The sequence below is a fragment of the Humulus lupulus genome, chromosome 7, assembly GCF_963169125.1.
Source record: "Humulus lupulus chromosome 7, drHumLupu1.1, whole genome shotgun sequence".
Taxonomy (NCBI): Eukaryota; Viridiplantae; Streptophyta; class Magnoliopsida; order Rosales; family Cannabaceae; genus Humulus; species Humulus lupulus.
In genome coordinates, this window is record NC_084799.1 from 6,073,920 (window position 1) to 6,095,858 (window position 21,939).

Below are 21,939 nucleotides of genomic sequence, written 5' to 3' on the forward strand. Positions count from 1 at the left end.
TATATATTGATATTTTTAATTGTTAAGATATTTTAGAAAATAGAAAATGAATAAAAAAAATTAGATTAAAGGAGAAAATAAAAAAAGTGCTTTGAATAAATTTTAGAGTGACACGTAATCTCCTTGAAGTTCTCATTTACATATATAGATATATAAATATATAGATAGATATAGATATATAGATAATTAAGCTATAACATTTTACAATAATATAACAATAAAAATACACAAAAATCTATAAAATTAAAATAAACCTAATAAATTCAAAATTACTTAAAAACTCAAGAATTAAGCAACAATTAGCACATAAGAATCGGTAAAAGTAGAGTTATCATAGACCATTCACCAAAGCTTTCAATTTGCAGCTCATAAAAATGTTATGAAAATTTTCCAAACATGGGTTCAATTACTTTTGGCATAAAACTGCCCTATTGGTAATTTAACTTCTAAAAATTTACATAATCTCGTAATGGTTTCCCACAGAAATAATGATACAACTAGAAGTCAAGTCAAACCTAAGAAAAACTCCAATTTTGCTCACCATGAAGCATCAACCCTTAGATGGAGTTAAGCAGACACACTATCTTCTCCGCACAGTAGAAGGTGGACCGCCACGCTGGATTGCAGTGGGCTGCTGAGCTTGGCCGGCCGACTGGCCAGCAGCTTGTTCCTCTGGCAGATTCATTGCTTGAGTTATGGCGTTCATGACAATGAGTCCGAGAGGTATGAGGTACATCCACTGATAGAATACATAGAGAAACATTAAGAAGTGAAAACTTCACGAACTCAATAGATTATAATGAAGAATGCTTGAAAACTCACATATTTAGCCCAGAAAGACCTTTCTGGGGGCAGTGCGGCTTCACCCTCTCCACCCTCACCACCAAGGATATCCTCGGTAAAAATCGGAGCCCTGGAACAATACAATACACCATTGCAAGTGTTATTAACAGTTGACTAGTAACAAACGTATTTGATCGTTTAATGAGTGCTATTGGCATCAAACAACAAAATTAGCCTCAAATTACCATATTTTGCGAGTACCTAGACCTAACTATCTATACTATGTCTATAGACCAAGACTATGATATATCAAAGAATACAGCCTGGAAAGAGTGGACAATGCAATAATTATTTCACCTTGGTGCTTGCTCGCTGTTCTTCAAAATTGTATGCGAGTTAAAAGTCCACTTGGAAGGCTGAAAGAGTAAGAAAGGCATTGCAAGTGAGTTCTATGCGGCAACAAAACTGCTTTCATTCATACCAAATAGTTTATCATCTATCCATTTAGGTTAGATAGAGATACAAGAAAAGAGACCCTCCATCTTTTTTATTCATCAAAAGTCTTATATTTATCTTTTTATATTAGTTATATTATCAATCAACAAGACTGAAATGTTCAATCCCCACTTACAAGTTTCAACTGTCGAGGATACGGGCATGCCCCGGGGGAACCATAATTAACACCCAAGATATTAACACCATCCTGAAACAAAAAATACAGTGCCAGGAAATGCATGACTCAATGATCATAAAACATGTATCTTAAAAAAATTGAGCTTACTGCAGTGCTTAGTTGGATGTTATCTATTTTTTCTGATGCACATGAATCGCGTAGCAACATCTCTTTTAGTCTTTTATGCAATGAAATGTAGATTCTGTTTTAAATTTAGACAATCACTAATCTAAAATAAACAATTTTCAATTAAGTGTACTTGCACAATAACATGTGTAATGAAGAAATTGGCATGAATCTAACTGTGCCTAATCAGGAAAGTGATAAAGGGAAAATTTAGAAGACATCAGGAGCATCGAAACTTACAGTGTTAATAACAATATGCTCATCCAAGCCATCCCGTGGAAGACATCTCTGGTATACATAAATATTGTCATTCATGATTAGAAGTCATAGCTTAACAATCATTTTAGTGCAATTAAGTATAATAGTTTATGATCAACATGCAAAAAAAACATCATCTAATAATGCAAGGGCCCTCACCACTTTTACTGATGAAATAACAAATTCCCTCCCAGGAGGACTCAAAACATTTGATGGCAATCTTATCCTATAAAAGTCATCTTCTTGCAAGATCCTCTGAAAGATTAGTTTGAGTATGGTTAAAACTGCTTCATTGAGGAAAATCCCAAGAAAGAAAAACTGAGTTCATGAAAAGTAGATCACCGAAAACTTTTCCTTCTCCTCTTTAGAAAATGCATTCCTCGAAAATCGCAGCTTTGTTAACGTCTGTGACAAGTCAAATCTCATGTCAATTGTCAGCCAATAGGGATTCAACTAAGAGAAAGATATGGCTCAGAAGCGGAATGGCGAATAAATGATGAAAAAACATAGTATATCGTGCTAAATGCCTACAAACATGTATTTTCCTTAATAGTTCGCAGAAGAAACACTCTAGCATATTACTAAGTAGGTCCCCATATAAAATTGAACAAACTTGTGGGAGCAAACTACAACTTGATGCCCACAAAAGCTGGAGCACTATATAAATACAAGTGATGTTAAGAAATAACCATTCATTATGAATATGAATCCTTAAGCTTGAAGATTCTGTTCTTGTTTCTATTGCAAATGAGTAAATGGATCCAAATAAAAATAGAACCATCTTCCATTATTATTCTACAAATTCTCCCGTCGAGCAAATTGTTTAACTTTTAACCATCCTTTGAACATAGGTACTAATCGATTTTTTACTAAATAAGCAACAAGTAAAATCCAAATTATAATCAAAATCAAAACTTTGAACTCATGCATTAGTTTAACAAAACACCCATTTTAATTATACCAAAATTTAATCAAAAACACATAATTTAAACCCAAAACCTTTTATAGGTCACTTATTTAGCGTGAATTTTCTCATCAAAACAACAAATGAAATGAAAAGAGCAAACCTACCTGGCCACCGTGATTCCAAGTCTTCAATCGAGCCGTGAAGGTACCAGCGGGAGAGAAATCAGAGTCCCCAAATGCGTGTTCGAGCTGGAATTGGATCTTAGAATCAGATTCAGGATCCGCAAACCTCTTCCGGGTCGATGAGGGAGGTGTGGGTGGCGTGCGAACGGGATCAGGGGTCTTAGTAGGCAGCCCTCCTTCGAGGCCAAACTCATCGTCGTCGAGGAGAAGCTCATCGGATTGGAAAGCCGAAGATGAAAAGGCAAAGAGAGCAATGAGGAAGAAGACCGATGGCTTGAGGAGAGAGAGACCCATTGCTCTCTCTGTTACTACTTTTCTGTGAGTTCGGAGAGAGCAAGAGAGTGAAAGTTTAGGACTTTGGAAGGGTTGACCACGGGCTTAGAGATGTTTAACTGGGCCGTTCATATATTGGGCCCAAGGCCCATAAACCCAGCCCAATTACTCGTGGCTCGTGGCTGTAATTACAAATATATACATTGTCGTTTTTAGTTATTATAAAGGTTAGCTAACTATTTGCTACTTGTGTTTTTGTAAAGTATTATTTTGGTACCCTATGTTTACAATAATATTCATTTGTTATCTTATACTTTGAAATCGTACATATTTAGTACCCTGTATTATAAAATCTTATATATTTGATACCCTAAACTCAACATTTGATCAAAATGCTCTTGTACGCCCAGATTCTCCCACGGGCTGATTAGCGAGCTAAGCTGCGGCCTAATCATGATTACCTCGTGGACATCCCCAAAAACCGGAGCTGCCATCATAAGATCATACCTCCTTAGCTCGAGGTAACCTAAGGGTTCACCTCGGGTTACTTAAGGACTGAGTCAGGGCTCTGAAGGCCGAAGGTCGAGTTAAGTATCCAGCTCGTGATACGAGCTACAGTTGGAGGCTATGACCCTTTATAAAGTCAACCACACAAGGTAAACGTGCATATACCAGACATCACGTGTCTGATATATTCCTGACTTCTCGAACACGCAGCGTGAACGTGTGTATTCAGACACCCACGACTGGGTTGGGCCGTGCAACCCATTATCCCCTTACCTATTGATTTGACCACACTTATGTGTCAGGTTTAGGAATTAATCATGAATGTCGCAGAGTTGATACGAAAAGTAAGAAGGTCACGGGATGACCTTCTTACCAACTCCCAGGTGCCTTCTCCTATAAATATGGAGACCCTGGGAGTAAATAGGGGTTGGATTCTCTATTGTAAGAAATATCCTGTAATCAAATATCCAGTATACAGCAATAATACTGACTAGTGGAGTAGAATGATTTTAACCTTTGAACCACTCAAAAACGTATTTTGTGTCACCAACTTATTTCTAAGATCATTCATCTATTTCGGTTCAACATAAGCACTAATCCCTTTCTCTTCTTTTCTTAATTTCCTGTTAGCGAAGAACCGCGTCAACAACTCTCAATTATATAAGTTCCAAATTTATATTTAATTACTTAATTACATATCACTGATGATAGCTTGGTCATATTGACAAAATTTTATCTATCAAATCCAAGTCTAGGTACCAAATATGTATGATTTTAAAATATAGGGTACCATACGAGCATTATTGAAAACAGAGGGTACCAAAATGATACTTTGTAAAATTATAGGGTACCAAATAAGTAAATTTCCTATTATAAATATACCATGGATCCTTAGAAACTATATTTTTTATACTTTTTTTTATCATATATTTAGTCTCATTATCTGTTTATACTTTATATATTGATAAATTATATTTTTTGACATTGTATTTTGTAGAATGATTCAAATAAACTTCTAAACTCAATTTTGATTAATTTTTTTTAACAAAATTACAAATAATTCACCAAATTAAACTACTCAAAACAAAGAAACAATCATTTTATCTAACAACTGTGTTGTTATATTTATAAAAAAATCATCAAAATTTAATTTATGGATCTATTTGAACTATTTTACAAAACATGCATATCAAAAAATATATAAACTATTTTTTTAAGGGAACTAAAGAGTTGGAATTACAAGGTTTTACTCTAGTGAGAAGAAGCTAAAAGTTTAATAATATTTACACTCACATATAATTTTTCATTAATTTTATTTATTTATATTAGATGACATTCAGTTAGCGGGAATGAAAATAGAGAAATAGAAATAAGAATGAGAAAATAAATAGGAATGAAGTAAAATAAAAATTAATATAAATAAAAAAAATTGATAAAAAATAATTAAAATTTTTACATTCTTATATCAGAATTAGGAGTGAACATTTAATTCACAAAACCCGAAAACCCGAGAAACCCGACTGATCCGAGCCCGAGAAATCCGATTTTGCTAAAAATTCAAAAATCTCGGGTGAACCCAATCGAGTTTGGGTTCAGGTTTAGTATTTTAATGGTGTGTGGGTTTGGGCTAAACCCGAAAGGGAATCTAAAATTATGTTTTTATAAGTTTTTGTTTTATAATTTTTGTGTAAAATAAATCACCTGTTTAACAAAAAACAATTCAACAATTATGTTTTTGAATGTTCGCATGTTGTTGTAAATTATTTTATTTTGATAAAAAAAAAACTCACAAAAATGTTGTCAAAGTCCATTCAAGGCTCAAACCTGAAATCCATGTTATTTTCCACCCAAATCCGACCCGACCCCACTCGAACCTAAAATTCAAAAATACCCCAAATCCAAAAATATACCGAACAGATTCGGTACCATTTTCGTGCACCCGAACCCGACAACCTGAAAACCCGCTCGATGTGCAGCCCTAATTATAATGGTATTTTTTTCTACTTTCAAATGGAATAATTATTTCATTAAAATTATAGAAAAAATATTTTATTGGAATGACATTCTAATACTTTAAATTGCAACCAAATAAAAAAATGAAAAAAAATGATTCATTTCCATTTCATTATATTAACCCAAGAAGTTCACCTAAGAAGAATTTAAGAATTATAGGTTTTGGAAAGATTAGGGACTCTTAATGATAATAAAAGTCGTTTAATTTTGGGGTCATATAGTAAATATATAAAAGTTCAAGGGCGTTTCGAAACAACCATATAGATCAGAAAGAGAAGAAACCAATCGTGTGATTAGTGCATTTTATCGATTCGAAGCTTTCATTTTTTATTGATTAATTCTCCAAAAATCTTCGAGCCAAGCCAAGCCCTAATCGTGGGGAACTCTTCTTCTTCTTCGCTCCAACTCAGCGAGAGAGTGAGAGAAAGAAGCCATGGACGCCCTGAGGAAGCAGCTCGACCAGTTGATGGGGGCAAATCGAAACGGCGACGTTCGAGAGGTCAGCCGCAAGTATTACGATCGCGATGTCTGCCGTCTCTACTTGGTCGGGCTTTGTCCTCACGAGCTTTTCCAATTAACGGTGAGTTTAAACATTAATTATTCATTTGTGAATGGTAGCTCTGGTGATTTTCAATGCTCAGATTAGGGCGAAGCTTGACTGGATTCTCAGAAATATTTGTTTTTCTTTCTTGTTTGTGCACTAAAAATCGTGTTTCTGGTCACTGTTGTTTCAGAAAATGGATATGGGGCCATGCCCTAAGGTGCACTCTTTGCAGCTAAGGAAAGAGTATCCTTCTCTGAATTTTTCTTCTTTTCATCAGTATTTTCAAGGGCCTACTTTTTATTTGTCTTACTATTATGGGTTCAACCTTAAGTCAAGAGAATCTTTAAACCTTAGTATTGTTTTTTTTTTGCTTAGGTAATCCTTAGTATTGTTGATAAGGGAAATAAGATTTTTTTTTTGAGTAATTTTATATAAATTGGACCTAACTCTTCCAAGATATGAAGAAGCCAAAGCAAAGGGGACTGATAACTATGACAGAGATCTCGAGGATGTTATTGACAGGCTCATTGTCGAGTGTGATAGAAAAATTGCTAGAGCTCTTAAGCGTCTTGAGGATGATGATGCAAAGGCTGCTATTGCAATTTCTGTTTCTGAGGTTACTCAGGTAATAGTTGTTTTACTCTATTCATATAATAGAAATAGTCAAGGGTTTGATAAATCCTAATCTTATTTGTTGGGTTCAATAGCAGACACCAGAGATAATTGAGTTGTCAAAGCAGATCAAGGAGAAATTGAAAGAGGCTGATCAATATGGTAACTGCAATTTCGAATAATAATTGTATTCTGTTGTCGTTCCTGCATTTATGTGCTGATTTTATTCTCGCTAAATAAAGATGATAGAGTGGAAAGGCTAGAAGGATAATATAGGAGCACATAATTGTCAACAACTAGATAGCACTGACAGTTTTCTTATGAACAAAATTATGTATGTATACCACAATATATCCACACATATATATTTCTTTTCCCCATATTCTAGGGTGTTGAATTGCCAATTGTCATTTGTTATTATGCCATGTACTATAGCTGCATCCATAAATTTGATTGTGCTTTGCAGATCTTGAAGGCAAGACAGATCTTAAGATTCGAGCACTAGAGGTGATAGAAGAGCTCAGAACCCAAAGAGCAGACAAACAGGTACTACTTTATTGCTTTTATTATTTATTTTTAATTGTATTGTTTTATCTTGATGCCAGTCGAAAGTGGTCTATAACATTCTTGCTTTCATACACAATTTCTTCCAGTCCATGCTTCTTTTGGATGCCTTCAACAAAGATCGGGCATCTTTACCTCAACCCTTGCCAAATCCTCCACCTTTGGCACCTTTGCCTGTAGCTGCTCTTGATCCTCGCACACAGGAAATGATAAATGAAAAACTGAAGAAGGCCGAAGACCTTGGTAAGCCTTTGATTACTATGTATATAAAAAAATTACCAAGTAGTTGTCTATTTTGCTTTTACATGGTTATAAAAGTTATGTTAGTTTATTTTTATTCAAATATGTATATATATATATATATAAAAAGAAGTTATGGCATTCTTTTATTGATCTTTTGAAATGATAGCATTCTAAAACTCGCATTTGATGTTTAAGTTCAAAGTTAGGCTTTTAAGATAATTCTATGAAAATACCTGGCATGCTGTGCAATACAGTGGATTTGAGTGAAGATTAAGTTTCAGTCAATTTATATTTATTAAAATCCCAACATATTATTCAGCAGTTTCTTTGTGTTATGCCCTAAAAAATGCTTCATTTTTTCATTCGTTTAGTTTTCCAATTACTTTGGTATTGACTTATTACATGTTCTGTACCTTCTTAGGTGAGCAAGGGATGGTTGATGAAGCACAAAAAGCATTGGAAGAGGCTGAAGCCCTGAAGAAGGTGTGCCAGCAAGTTTGTTGTCTTGCTTATTTTATGGACAATTAATCTTTCATTGTATTGGAGTAAATAATATTTTCTTGTCAGATGCATGAATTTTGTAATATCGTTAATGTTTCTTGTATTTTTTTTCTATTTTCATTTCTTGTTTGATAATTTTATTTTTCATTCTTTTCAGCTGCCTGCCAGGCAGGAGCCAGTTCTTGATTCCACTAAGTACACTGCCGCTGATGTGCGCATTGTGAGTCCACTTTCTTTTCTCTACCCTTTTATGTAAAAAAAGTTATTTAGTTTATTTGTTAGAATTCTTAGTAAAATTCATCGGGAATGACTGAGGGAAAGAAAATGTTACTAGTTATTTATTCTGTATGAATCTATTATTCTATGTCAGTGTACTTGTTATGAAAGACAGCATTATTTTGGCCAGTTTCTTCTTCTGATATTCATGCATTTTTTATATCCTATTCAGTAGTATCAACTAAAGAAAAGAGAAATGGTGGTTAGTTTGTAGGTGGGGGAGTGGTGACAAAGTTGAGGGATTGTTGTAGTAGATGCATGGGTTGGATGCTTTGTATTGAGTTTATGTTTATTTATGATTGCTGGGCAAGTTTTCATTTTTTTTCTTTTTTTCTTTGATGGCATTTCAGACTGATCAAAAGCTAAGGGTATGCGACATATGTGGAGCATTCTTAAGTGTTTATGACAGGTAAAATTTTGATGATGTACATTCCTAATTTGCATGCTTGCCATTTGTTTTTTTCTGAGGGATGCATAGAAATAGCATTTGGGGTTTCAAGTGCTTCAGCTTTTGATCCAATAATTATACCTCCTTGTACCAGCAGGCTCTTGTGCCCAGTTTTTCGAGGATAACTTTTGCAGCTAAAGAATGTGCGTCTTTTTTCTGTTTTATGCTAGTAGATCGTGCAATTGTTGGCTAGAAATTAAGGGACATCTGTACTTGTACTCAGATGACTGGAACTTTTTTTTCTTTTAAATAAGTGGAGCATTCTAACATTGCTTTGTTTTTCAGTGACCGACGATTAGCTGACCATTTTGGAGGGAAGCTTCATTTAGGCTATATGCAAATCCGTGAGAAGTTGGCAGAGCTGCAGGTAAGATTTTTTTTCAACTTTGTTTTTTTGCATATTTTGGATAGTCATTGATAGAATAGAGGCACATGATGGAGAATCTACCAGTGTTTTAAGATGAGAACTTAAATTGCATGTCACTCTTATTATCCAAAAGGGAATAGAAACCTATGCTTAAACCTAAATTATTGTTTATATATTTTTTTAAAGAAACATACACTTGAGGATAAAAAAAAGTCAGTGATAGTTTAATGCTTTACTTGTCACACCTTTGAAGTTCTCTTGAGTTATTGTGAATATGTTGGTTCAGGTGCTGGTATAATGTTTCAAATCTTTAGAGATTCTCGTAGTATTCCCCATCTGTGAGTTTTCTAACCCCAGAGAAGCACCATGGATTTTTCTGACATATTTCACTATAATGTGGTTTCTGGACTATTTGAATGTGGACATTTCCCATGAAAACAATGTCGAAGTAGTTCAAGTTTGATCAATGCTGCACTTGAATGTTCATCTTATGTGGTTTATGCCTCTAATTTCTAGAAAATGAAATTTGAAAAATTATCGGTTGAAATCCCATACCTCTGTGAGGCAGGGAGCAAACATGGTCAAGGTGTGCAGTGGTGCTGTGTTCTTTAGTTATAGCGACCTTGTGTTTTAAGTGCGAGTCTCCTGCTCCCCCACTTCCTTGTTTTCATTAAGTTTTAATTGGTTTGTTACATAATTTGCTTTCACTTTTGGAAAATTACCCTGGGATGCATTTTTCTAAAGTCTAATATTTAAAAAAATATAAATTTCCTTGAATTATATATTTTTAGGAATTTTCTAGGGTTTCAATTGCTTTATGGCTATCTAATGATTTGCACCCGAAAGTGTTTCTTGAAATTTTACTTGTGAAACTTTACAACTCTATCAATCATATTGCTATTGATATTGCAAAATCATGTAAAATTGTGTTGGTGTTTCAATGGTACTTTCTTGGTAATTAATGTGTCAGGAAGAGAGAAACAAAGTTCGCAAGGTTGATCGATATGATGATAGGAGGTAAATCTCCGTAATTTTCTCCTGTCTTTTACTTATTTCAATCAATTATATGTCTACTTTTTATTAAAAAATATTAGAGTTAAATACATCTATAGTGGCGCGCGCGCACACACACGATGTAATTGTCAACTAATCTTTCCTTCTCACCCTTCTCTATATAATATTTAATTCGAAGGTCAAAAGAGCGAAGTAGGGAGAATGAAAGGGAGTCCAGTAGGGACAGAGAAAGAGCGGGTAGCCGCGATCGAAGAGATTATGATCGTAAGAGCAGAGATCGTGATAGACATCACGATCGTGATCGCGGATATGATCGTGAACGTGAGAGGGATTCAGATCGCTCCCGCAGTTATGATTCAAGAAGCCGCCGTGACCGCTCAAGATCACGGGAGCGTTCAAGGGACTACGATCGCCACAGGTACAGGCTTTGTATTTCAGATGGTGTTATATTTGTATTAGTTTCTCAAACTGGTCATCTGAAATCAAGTAATTGTATTCCAGCAGGCGTTATGATCATCGGTACTAGAGAAATTCTAATGCAGAGAAGAGAGCCTATGTGGGGGTGGAAATTTGTGATCTTTCTCTAGGTCAGTGTTGAAACTAATGTTAGGAAAAAATAACAGTTTGTGTTTCTTCCTAAATTTTTATCTATATATCTGGAGTTGAGCTGTTTCTCCTGTGGAGGACGTAAGGAGTGCTGCTTAGGTTTTCCCAACTTCGTTGTAAGAGACTATGAGGTATGTTGGAGAGGTATGTTTTATTCTGTTTTAAGTCATTGCCATTTGCATCCTTTTTTATAATCTCTGGTTGCAATTTTGGTTTTGGTTGCTTACGACTACTACCACTACGAAATTTGGCTTCTAATGTATGAAGTTGAGTCGAAAAATCGACATGGAATGTCTCGAGGTAAGAAAGATTGAACATCTACTCGTTTTAAAGTTTGATACTTTTTGGCCAAATTGGCGACTATGGAATCTGGTAAAATTATTCATTATGCAATTACCTTTGTATATACAGTAACAGTTGGTGCTTTTCTTAATCACACTTGAGAGTTTAATGAATCAATCTAGAGTTGCTCGTCTTCCAATGGGTTGGGGATTAAAACCTTAAAAACCTCGACAATTAAGGTGGGAGTGGGCTGTGAATGATCACATTTGCGCAGTCACTTAACTATACTTAAAATCAAAAAATAAAAACGTTGTGGAGTTTGAGGTTGGAATAATTTTTCTCAAGGTCAAGTATACTCTAATGAGTGATGTAATAAGGTGAAATCGAACATGACTTAGAGCAAATATCCAAAAGATCAAAGGTACTCGCTTTGTGACAACGGTAATTGCGAGAGGTAAATGGATCAAAGGATTGCACTGGTCTCAATTTGCAACGAAACCACAAGTATTTTGAATATTTTGAGTGCACTTGAACTGTGATGATAAACTTTTAAGCGTTAAACTCAAAAAGGATGATAGAATAATTAGAGTAATAATATGTTTACATAAAATATCCATCTAAATATTACTCATTATACAATTGATTTGTCGGTTTATCAAAACTAGAACTAAGGATTTAAATAGTAGGATTTCGTATGCAGATGCAAGGGCATTCGTTTCTTAGGTTTTGGAAACCTAGGATCAACTCCAATCTTAAAATTTAAAAGAAAAGATTGGCACACACAATTGCACATATTTTTTTACACATGGTTAACACTAAAATTAAATGAATATCATTGTATCTAAAAAGTGTGCAATTTGAATGTTTCTCCAAGAGATTTATTAATTATTATAAATTATAAATTTTACTTTTTTACATATCATATTGCCATAACTTGAACAATAAAAACAAACTAATTTTTGTGTATTCTTATATTAATTATTATTTATTTTCCGAGTTAATTTAACTTTTGTGTATAATTGCAAATCTTGTGCATGCCAGCACATTTATAAATACTAATAGTAGAAATATTTGCTTGCTTTTCATTCGAACATGACAAAGATTTATGATTTTTCTTTCGTATATAACTTGGTATTGGTTTCATATTGTTGTAACCAAATTTCCCATGCTTCCAATCTAAGCCGCGCCTTTCAACAAAAACTCAACCGGTTTGTAATTATCATGATGACACCACTTTTACTCCAATATAACTTAATGAATCTTTGTATGTAGTTCGCCATTTTACAAAACAAACTTGAAAAGTGATACATAATTTGACTTTGTACAGTACATTAAAAAAAAACAACAAAAATAACTTTTAATAGTTTTTTTTGAAGAATTTTTATAGTTAAAAACAAGTGTCAAAGTATATTCCTTTTCGGGCTTTCACAGTTTTAATTTGTATATTCATATCTCTTTAGGGCACCCAAAATATGTTTTCAGATTCGGCCATACAATTACAAACAGTCTTTTGCTCAATGGATACAAAACACCAACAAGTAACAGTTTGACTTTGACTTTGGAAGATGGTGATATAGTGGCTGTGGGCGGCAACCATGGCAAATTAGCAATCATGAGCATCATAAACTTGCATAATCTGAAACTGGTCAATACCAATATCCCAGAAACTACATACATTTTGGATCAATTGTACTATTCAACTCAATGGTGTCACCCAAGGCAAAAATCCTCAAAACAAAAGAGCCGAACTTGAACAGTTTGATGTCTTAGCTAAATAAAAGAAAAGGTACAATCTTTTAAAAACAAAAAATTGCAGAGCTCGAAGGGTTGAAATTTCAAACACTTAGAGTGCCATTTTCAGCTATATCTGCCTACCAGCAGCATCGGCGACGATAGGCAAGTAAGGGGTCCGACCCAGAACGCAAGAAGCCAAGCTATAAACGAAGCACAGAACACTGAACACGAACAACGCAGTGTACACCCAAACCATAACCCGAAACCCTAACCCGCTCCGACCCGGGCTCAGAATCCGCTGGAGCAACAAGGGCAGCACGAGGAGGACGTCAAGAGTCACGGCCTGCATCGAATTGAACCTGACGTAGTGGCTGAAGCTAGGGTTTCTGACGACGCCGAGGTAGAGAGCGAAGAAGGCGACGAAGCTGGCGTAGGGGATGGACCTGTAGACGCCGATGATGGGAAGGAGAGGGTCGAAGAGGTATCCCAATTTGGGGTACTGCATGAAGAGGTAGCGACCGTACTGGAGGGAGTTGAAGAAGGGGAGAGTGTAAGCCACTGCCGAGACTAGGCGATCGGTGGCTGGGGTGACGGAGCCTTTGTTGTACGACATGCGGGTGGCGGTGGATTTGGATTTGGGCCATTTGGGTTGAGATTTGAGGTTGGGGAGGTTGGGTCTGGTGAGTGGGTGAGGTAAGGAAGGGAAGCGAGTTCTGAGGTTAGGGATGGTGAGGGACTGAGAGAGATGGAGTAAAGGAATGGAGGCCATTTTTGAGGGAGAAAGAAAGGGTTTTCGTGGTCGCTCTCTGATAAAATAAAACTAAGTGTAAGGTAAATCAAATTTGGTGTTGGATTTTGTTGTCGTTTTTGCCCAAAATGAAGTGTGTGGATTTTGTTGTCGTTTGAGTCTGCCCCCATTATTTGCCGAGTTAACTCAGCAATTAAGTTAAATAGTAGACAAATTGTGAAGTAATCGGTAAAAGTGTAGATTTTTCTCTAATGTCATCTTTCTAAATGATGATTGAGAAAAAATATTTTTTCTCAATAATTTGTTGCAAAATAATTTTTACTTTGCCAAATATTGTATAAAAAAGGGGTTTAATTTGCCAAATATTGTATAAAAAGTATATAATAAAGATCATAGTTATCAATTAAGTATAGGGTAATTCTCCGACTATCCCATAAAAAAAGACTATAGTGTACTCTTTATTTTCTACAGACATCAATCAATTTTCAAAAAATTATGACACTGAAATCAGTGTTTAAATAATATGTTATAGACACATAAAAAAAATACAGACACGTATGCAAAAGAAATGTTTAAACCTTATTTTCAAAATATGTGAAATTTCTTACTTTTGGTGGAAATATGCTTATAATTGAATTTCCAAGAACAAATTATGTCCAAATACGGTAAAAAGAAAAGATGATTAACAAAAAGTTAAAACAAAAGTAAATAATAAAAATCTCTACCTTGTGCAAATATGTAAATTACATTGATTATTGATGCTTAAAGATTATGTTTATTATGAAGTAATGTACATGAATCCAATGAAAATGCTGATTGTTCACCAAGCAAATACATCAAATGTATATAAGTCAATAAAACAAAACATAGAGAAAAGACCCTTCTATAAAATTTTATCATATAACTAACTACCATAATCAAAACTTTTTGGCGTGGGGAAGGAGTGAATTATCTAAACTCTACAAGTCCTTGGCTTTCCTTCTGAGTTCATTCAGCTCCTTCTCAATTTCCGAGTCGCGTAAAGGAAGCACGGTGTTTATGGGGACGGCGGTTCTCCCAGGTGGAAGCTCCACTTTCTGATTAGCAAGCATCATCAAACAGAAGAATGACATGAATAAAAAGACAATAAGTTGTCTCAACAATCCAGACAATGAACTCCAAACCATCTTTCCTAGGATTTTTAATTCTTTCATTGTTGTTTCTCTCATTTTCAACAACTGAACATGACACAGTGAAGGGATTCATTCACCACAGAAAGAACAAAACACTTTCTCTTCAGGATCGAACTCTCAAAGATTGAACAGAACAAAACTTGGAAATTAATGAATGGATTACCTTTGAGCTCCTAGAGAGTTCTTTCTTTAAGTCTTCAAGATCACCATCAACAGAAGAGCCCTCCAGCAATCGGAACTGTATAAAGGTAAGAAGGAACATCCAAAGTTAACATCGGGCTTTAGCAAAGTATTCCATACAATAGCGGTCCTAATGGTATTGAATTGAAAAATATGCTTATTGGTGCAAAGAAAGATCTTGATGAATTTGTATATCTGTTCTGGCTCTATTTCATAAGTAATCGTAAGAGTGAGGCTTACTAATGGCTGTTACTGTAGCATTAAAACAGTTCGGTGATTCTTAGTCAGTTCAATTGTATAACATTTAAGAAAGAAAAGTATTCACAGACAGTGAAAACCAACTCACATTGCCCTCAAATGTAAAGAAGTTATTTTATGTTTTACCTTTCCCTCAAGATCATCGGTTGCTAACTGGCTATAAGCTTCAGCTTGAGACTCCATGGTCATAACTGAAAAGAATAGAATCAAGATTGATTTATCATAGAAACAGAGGGACAAAACCAAAGTACTTTGAGGCCACTGAACACTATATCTGTGAAACATGTGACTTACATTATATGGGAAAAGATATAAAAGAGATTGAAACAAACCTTTTTCTTCCATCTTGTTAAAAGCATCGAGCGCGCTACTTGTGTCAACATTACCCAACAATTCACTCACCTTAGTTGATGTCCTAAAGAAATATACTGGATTAGTATAAAATTTGAGCTGCTGACTACACCAAAGGGGAAAAAAAGAACATAACAGAACGAGGAGCTCGAGAAGACAAACTTTGCAGACTGAGCTCGCGCCTTGAGTACATCTTTCTTTGACCTTGCCTCCTGTATCTTGCTTTCTAAAAGCTGTTACAAAGGAAAATCTTAAATGAGAATCAACCACACACAAAAGCTTTTAAGCACTCGGTTCTTCCAAATTGGAAAGTAAAAAAAAAAAAATCTCAACTAGATGAATCAAAAATGTTTTCCCCCAGAGCACATAATGTTCAGATTCCTTTTCTAATCATCTATTCCTTTTCTTTTTGTCTCAATAATTTAAGCCATAATGTTCAGATTTAGCCAACCAGAAATACATTTAAAAAAAACTGTTACTGACCCTTGTGTTGGACACAAGATTATCAACAACACTTTTCTGCTGATCAAGCTGAGTCTTCAAAGTACTAGCATTGTCCTGCATAGAATAAACAAGCAAAACAAAATTACATGGAAACATCATTCAAATGTACCAAAAACCAAATTATGCCTACTGTTCTTTTTCTTTTATTAAAATAAATAAATGAATACCGCATAAGATTTCCGACGCTTAAGAGCTTCGCGAGCAAGATCCTCATCTCCCTTTCCAAGAGCCAGTTGTGCCCGTCTGTACCTATCATCAGAGAGAGCTTAAGAAGAAAATAGGTGTAAAATTACACTTATGAGCAATAAACAAAGCTCTATGATAATGTTTTTTACCAGTCTTCAGAAGCTTGCTGGGCAGATTTATATCTGTTCTCTAACTGCTTTTGAGATGCCAAAACCTTCATAAATTGAAAACATAAAAGAGAGAAATTTAGAAAATATACTTGCATTGTACCTCTTTATATAAATATATACAAGTGTGTGTGTAAGTATATATGTGAGTGTATTTGAAGAACTTCAAAGCAATTGGTAAAGAAAACAACACAAATTAATGTGAAAAGCGTACTTGTGCAGTTGCTTGACGCATCTTTATCAAATCATTATTCATATCAGTAACCGCTTGGTCCAAAATCTTCTCAGGGTCTTCGAACGAGCTTAAGATCGCATTTGCATATGACTACATTCGCCAGAAAATTAATCACACAAACACAATATGACAAATTTACATCAATTACAACAATCAATTTATCTATATATCTTCGTTTTCTTTGAATTATTACCTTGATAACTCTAGCAAATCGACTAAAGAGATTCATCTGAGAACCAAGAGCACCACCCCCGCCATGACAATTACGCCGTAATCTAGTCGAGTGAGCTATACGTAGCGAAGGGACTTTTAATGCCTCAACTGCAATAAAGCAAAGAAAAATGGAGACTTTCACAGAGGAAAACGAATACCCAGCTGCTATTTTCTCAGAAACCAAACAGGGCAAGGCGGTGTTGTTGCCATCAATATCAAAATTGAAACTTTCGAGAAACCCAGAAAGAAAAAAGAAAAGAAAAAGAAAGTAAATAGAAAGTATTACCACCATAACTGACGAACGATGATTTGCAGGGTGGCAGTCCTTGAGAAGAAGAAGGCCTTAGTGAACGTAAGCTTGAGCTTACCACTGGATGCGCGGTCGTAGCCATTTTAGGAAGACAGTGCAAGAATGATCCACTTTCAGTTTCTCTTTAATCAACCCAGTTTTTTTTTTCGTATAGTTTCATGTCATTTTTTCTTTCCCTATTTTATATAAATTTATATTAAATTATTATTATTATTTTGAGAGAAAAAATTATATTTACTGTCCTAAATTTTGAAGGAAATCAATCAAAATTGTTTATTTTATTACAAAACTTTTTTGTCCCTCTAACTAGGTTGATTAGTTAAAGCACAAAGAAATCAGTTAGTTGACCAACTTTGTAGTTCTTTTTTTTTCTTAAAATTTTTTAATTGATTTTATTTTCACCCCATAATTTGATTAGTACACCCCCATTTTGTTAAAAACTAATACATCTTATATATATTTTTTAATTTGTGCTTACATTTTTCTATTTTTTTTTCTTTTTCATATCCTAAAAAATACATCTAATTAATATACATTTTTAAATAAAAAAATTAAAACAAAAAATATATAAAAACTTGTTAAAATAAGAGTTTTTCTTCTAAAATATTAGACATTATTTAAAAGAAATGATGAAAATAATATATAATAAATTTATTGAAATCTACCAAGAAAGAAATTAAAGAATGCCAAAAAAAAATATTGAGAAAAAGTATTTGAAATGATTTTAAAAATTAATTTTTTTAATTAATAGAATACCTTTATATATTATTAGGTGCAAATATAATTTCTCTTTATTATTTTGAGGAAGACTTGGATTCCCAATCTATTTGGCTATGTTTACTTTTGCCTTTTGAATAGAACAAGAACTCAATGGTACCAGAAAATGAATAGGACCTTCAATACAACAAATTTAAGTAGCTACATAACTTATATATCACTAACTATTTTTAATTGAGTATTTTTTTGGGACAAATTTTGTAATTGAGTATTTATGTGTAACAATTAGGAAAATGTATATATTCACAGCTACTATCCCATACATACATTCATTAATTGTATACAATTCATTATTATTATTTTAAAAAAAATCAGATTTTCTGTATTTCCAAGGCAATTGTTTGTTAATCACTAATGATGAAAAGTAATGTGAATAAAAATCATGAAAATCTCTTTCTTGTAATCAAATTTGTAGTATATTATCATTATAGGGTCTAGTTTTAGATCAATAATGGAAAAGAAAGTAAAATTAATACAAATCAGAAAATGTTATTTTGTGAAACAAGTTCTACTAACCATACAAACTCTTCTTCAAGATAAGAACACCATATCAACATTTTTTATAAATCTCCATATCAAAAAAACAATCTTTATAAACCCATATTGTTGTACTCGTAGTAGTGCGTGCAATATTTACTTCCACATTTTACAAGCAACGCTATTTTTATTATTCGATAAAAAGGCATCGGGTTTTCTTCTTCAATCTACTCAGCTGTGAATAACACAATAATATATTTCTCATACTACTTATAACCACATTTTTGTGTTATTATTCAACTTTCAAGTAAGTAATATGTAACATAACCAATTCAATTTAATAAAAGCCCCAATTCTAACTTGATTAAGTTCTCATAAAGTCCGTGTAGAAAATATTGTATATTTTAGCATTTATTTAGCATTGTTATTATAGGAAATTAAGCTATGTAGAAATTAATATAATTAGATTATTCTTATAGGTTAATTGATTTACCCTATAATATATATAATTACTTTTGTATATTTGGTATTAAGTACCAGAATAGAGTTGTACAGTGCCTATTTAAAAGCATTATTCTTCATGAATAAAATTATTCCAGTCTTATTTTCCACATGGTATCAGAGAAATACCTAAGAATTTCAAAAATTATATTCCCTCTCACCCTTCTTTTTTTACTCATGGTTGCCCCTCAAGAAAACACCTCAGATTCCACCATCTCATAAAACAATCCAACCAGTGCATCCATCCTAAAAAATCTGTCAGATGCTTTTACCACTACCTTTGACCCACTACCCTTGACAATCAAAACTCACTGAATGACCAAAATTTTCTTCAATGATCACAATCTGTCAAGATGTATCTCCGGGGTAGAGGGCGCTTGGGCTATTTGAATAGAATTGTTGCTACTCTAGATGCTGCCAACCCTTCCTATGCCAAGTGGGAAGTCGAAAACTCTCTCATTATGGCCTCGTTAATCAACTCAAGGGAGGTAGATATTGGTAAGACATGTTTATTTCTTTCTACGACTAATGAGGTGTGGGAAACTGTTCAAGAAGCATTCTCTGACTTGGAGAACTCAGCACAAGTTTTTGAACTCAAATCAAAACTTCGGGATCAGCGTCAAAACTCTCTCACGGTAACTCAATACTATAATATTATTTATAATCTGTGGCAAGAAATTGACATGTTTTATATCCCTAGATGGAAATGTTCTGATTATGCATCTTCCTACCAAAAAATACTTGATCATGAGTGACTTTTTTATTTTCTCCATGGCCTTAACCGTGAGCTTGATGAGGTTTGTGGCCGCTTGTTGGGAAATAACCCTCTTCCTTCTATTCGAGAAGCATTTGCTGAAGTTCATCGGGAGAAGAGCCGCAAGAGATTCATGTTGAGGTCTTCCGCTGCTATTGATATAGATCAGTCTTCTCTTGCTACCCACCATCCTAATACTCGTCGAAAACGACCTTGGTGCACTTACTGCAGCAGGGCTAGTCACACTAAGAAAACTTGTTGGGTTATCCATGGTAAGCCTGCTGACTGGAAACCTCGCTCATCCAATCAGGCTCCTTCTGGAAGTTAGGCTTTCATTGTTGCTAGTGCCTCAACCGTGTCTTTTCCCTTCACTCAAGCTCAAATAAACCAACTCCACCAGGCATCAGCTGCTCAATGTTTCCTCCACTCCACCAACTGCCCTTGATCCTTCTACCTCTAAAAAACAAGGTGTTTCTAATGCCCTCTCTTTTCATTACTTTACTTGGATTGTGGACTTAGGTGCTTCGGATCACATGACTAGTCAATCACACTAGTTTACTTCCTACACGCAATATTTAGGTCACCAAAAAATTAAAATAGTTTATGGTTCTCTCTCTTCGATAGCTGGTAAATGGTCTCTCTGTTTGTCTCCTTCAACTACCCTTAATAATGTTCTCCATGTTCCAAAACTCTCTTGCAATCTACTCTTTGTTAGTAAACTCACAAAAGATCAGATTTGTGTTGCCTCTTTCTCACCAATTTGTTGTACATTTCAAGACACGTCCTCGAGGAAGACGATTAGGAGTGCAAAGGCATGTAGTGGGCATCTATTTCCTGTCTATTATGCTCAAGTGAATAAAAATCGTGTTTCTAGTGATAATGATATTATGCGGTGGCATTATAGGCTAGGTCACCCTAGTTTTTCTTATTTAAAATATTTGTTTCCTATGTTATTTAAAAATAAACACTTAAGCTTATTTAAATGTGAAATTTGTCAGTTTGTTAAACATATTAGTTGTGTTTTTCAGTCTATTCCATACAAAGCATCTTAGCCTTTTACTCTTATTCATAGTGATTTATGGGGACCATCTAAGATAACAAACACTACAAATAGATGCCGGTTTATCACGTTTATTGATGATCACACATGAGTTAGTTGGGTATATTTTCTCAAAAATAAATTTGATGCTGCCATAACATTTAAAAAATTTCATTCCATGCTCAAGAATCAATTCAATGCTAATCTAAAAGTCTTTCATACCGATAATGGAACTGAATACTTCAATTCTATCTTAAATGATTATTTTTTTATCTCATGGTACTCTTCATACAAATTCTTGTACCGGCACACCACAACAAAATAGGATTGTCGAGCAAAAAAATAGACATCTATTGGAAATTGCTAGAGCACTCATGTTTATTGCTTCTATACCTAAATTATTTTGGGGAGAAGCTATTCTCGCCGCTCTCTATCTCATAAATTATATGCCTTCTCGAGTGTTAAAATATAATACTCATCTCTCTACTATTCTTAAAACATTTGGTTGTGTACCTTATGTTCATGTTCTAGGTTCAAATCGCTCAAAATTTGATTTGTGTGCTCTTAAGTGTGTTTTTTTGGACTACTCTTCTACCAAAAAGGGGTATAACTGCTATCGCCCCTCTACTCGTTGTATGTATGTTTCATACGATGTCAATGAAGAGCAATCTTTTTATCCCTCATTTAAGATAGAATTGAGTGAGTGAAGTTTCTAGTTGGGACACTTGTCTACCTAAGGCTGCCCCAGAATTTGATATTCAAACTCATCCCTCATTTGATCTTGATCAATCCTCTCAGCAACCACTATCTCAGCCTACAACTAAAGAATTGCTAGTGTACAGTCGGAGAAACAGGAACCATCAAGTAATACAGTCAACTACTAAGCCTCCACCTCATGAGTCCAACTGTCGGATTACTCATAATGTAAGTAACACATCTCTCAATTCCATATTACATAATGGGATTCCTAACATTGAGACTTCTAGTTTAGAGGAACATGAAGTTGAGTTGCCAAAGGAAAGGGAGTTCGAAGTTGCACCTTACATCCTATGTCCAGATATGTATACTATAGTAAACTCACTCCTCAATACAAAGCCTTTCTAACACAAGTTGAGCAAGATGTGGTTCCAAGAGATTTAACCGAAGCTCTATCA

The 21,939-nt window shown here is 34.4% G+C and overlaps 4 protein-coding genes across 6 annotated transcripts; 1 reads left to right on the forward strand and 3 right to left on the reverse strand.

Annotated features, from left to right (window-relative positions):
• Positions 1 to 313: 313 nt before the first annotated feature.
• Positions 314 to 3,272, reverse strand: LOC133790479 (uncharacterized). The gene is made up of 8 exons (XM_062228132.1): positions 2,912 to 3,272; positions 2,183 to 2,245; positions 2,000 to 2,095; positions 1,823 to 1,870; positions 1,415 to 1,486; positions 1,141 to 1,199; positions 823 to 913; positions 314 to 739 (listed from the first exon to the last, which is right to left on the reverse strand). The coding sequence occupies exons 1-8, from the start codon at positions 3,221 to 3,223 to the stop codon at positions 581 to 583; spliced, it is 900 nt and encodes a 299-aa protein (XP_062084116.1). The 5' UTR covers positions 3,224 to 3,272; the 3' UTR covers positions 314 to 580.
• Positions 3,273 to 6,010: 2,738 nt separating this feature from the next.
• On the forward strand, positions 6,011 to 11,290 carry LOC133790480 (uncharacterized). 3 transcript variants are annotated; one of them, XM_062228134.1, is made up of 13 exons: positions 6,011 to 6,302; positions 6,457 to 6,509; positions 6,723 to 6,891; positions 6,977 to 7,040; positions 7,345 to 7,424; positions 7,532 to 7,685; positions 8,107 to 8,168; positions 8,344 to 8,406; positions 8,813 to 8,871; positions 9,196 to 9,277; positions 10,248 to 10,294; positions 10,470 to 10,709; positions 10,793 to 11,290. In XM_062228134.1, the coding sequence occupies exons 1-13, from the start codon at positions 6,156 to 6,158 to the stop codon at positions 10,815 to 10,817; spliced, it is 1,245 nt and encodes a 414-aa protein (XP_062084118.1). In that variant the 5' UTR covers positions 6,011 to 6,155; the 3' UTR covers positions 10,818 to 11,290. The 3 variants fall into 3 exon arrangements, with proteins under 3 accessions (XP_062084118.1, XP_062084117.1, XP_062084119.1); XM_062228133.1 differs by having other exon boundaries at positions 6,012 to 6,302; positions 6,974 to 7,040; XM_062228135.1 differs by having other exon boundaries at positions 6,012 to 6,302; positions 6,974 to 7,040; positions 10,796 to 11,290.
• A 1,492-nt stretch (positions 11,291 to 12,782) lies between these two features.
• LOC133790483 (protein TIC 20-II, chloroplastic) lies at positions 12,783 to 13,719 on the reverse strand. Its single transcript, XM_062228137.1, has one exon. It carries the CDS (start codon positions 13,680 to 13,682, stop codon positions 13,041 to 13,043), a length of 642 nt encoding a protein of 213 aa, XP_062084121.1. The 5' UTR covers positions 13,683 to 13,719; the 3' UTR covers positions 12,783 to 13,040.
• Positions 13,720 to 14,387: 668 nt separating this feature from the next.
• Positions 14,388 to 17,398, reverse strand: LOC133790482 (membrane-associated 30 kDa protein, chloroplastic). The gene is made up of 11 exons (XM_062228136.1): positions 17,214 to 17,398; positions 16,908 to 17,035; positions 16,694 to 16,804; positions 16,462 to 16,526; positions 16,294 to 16,375; positions 16,106 to 16,180; positions 15,785 to 15,855; positions 15,604 to 15,686; positions 15,398 to 15,462; positions 14,997 to 15,071; positions 14,388 to 14,737 (listed from the first exon to the last, which is right to left on the reverse strand). Exons 1-11 carry the CDS (start codon positions 17,317 to 17,319, stop codon positions 14,621 to 14,623), a joined length of 978 nt encoding a protein of 325 aa, XP_062084120.1. The 5' UTR covers positions 17,320 to 17,398; the 3' UTR covers positions 14,388 to 14,620.
• Between the last annotated feature and the right edge of the window lie 4,541 nt (positions 17,399 to 21,939).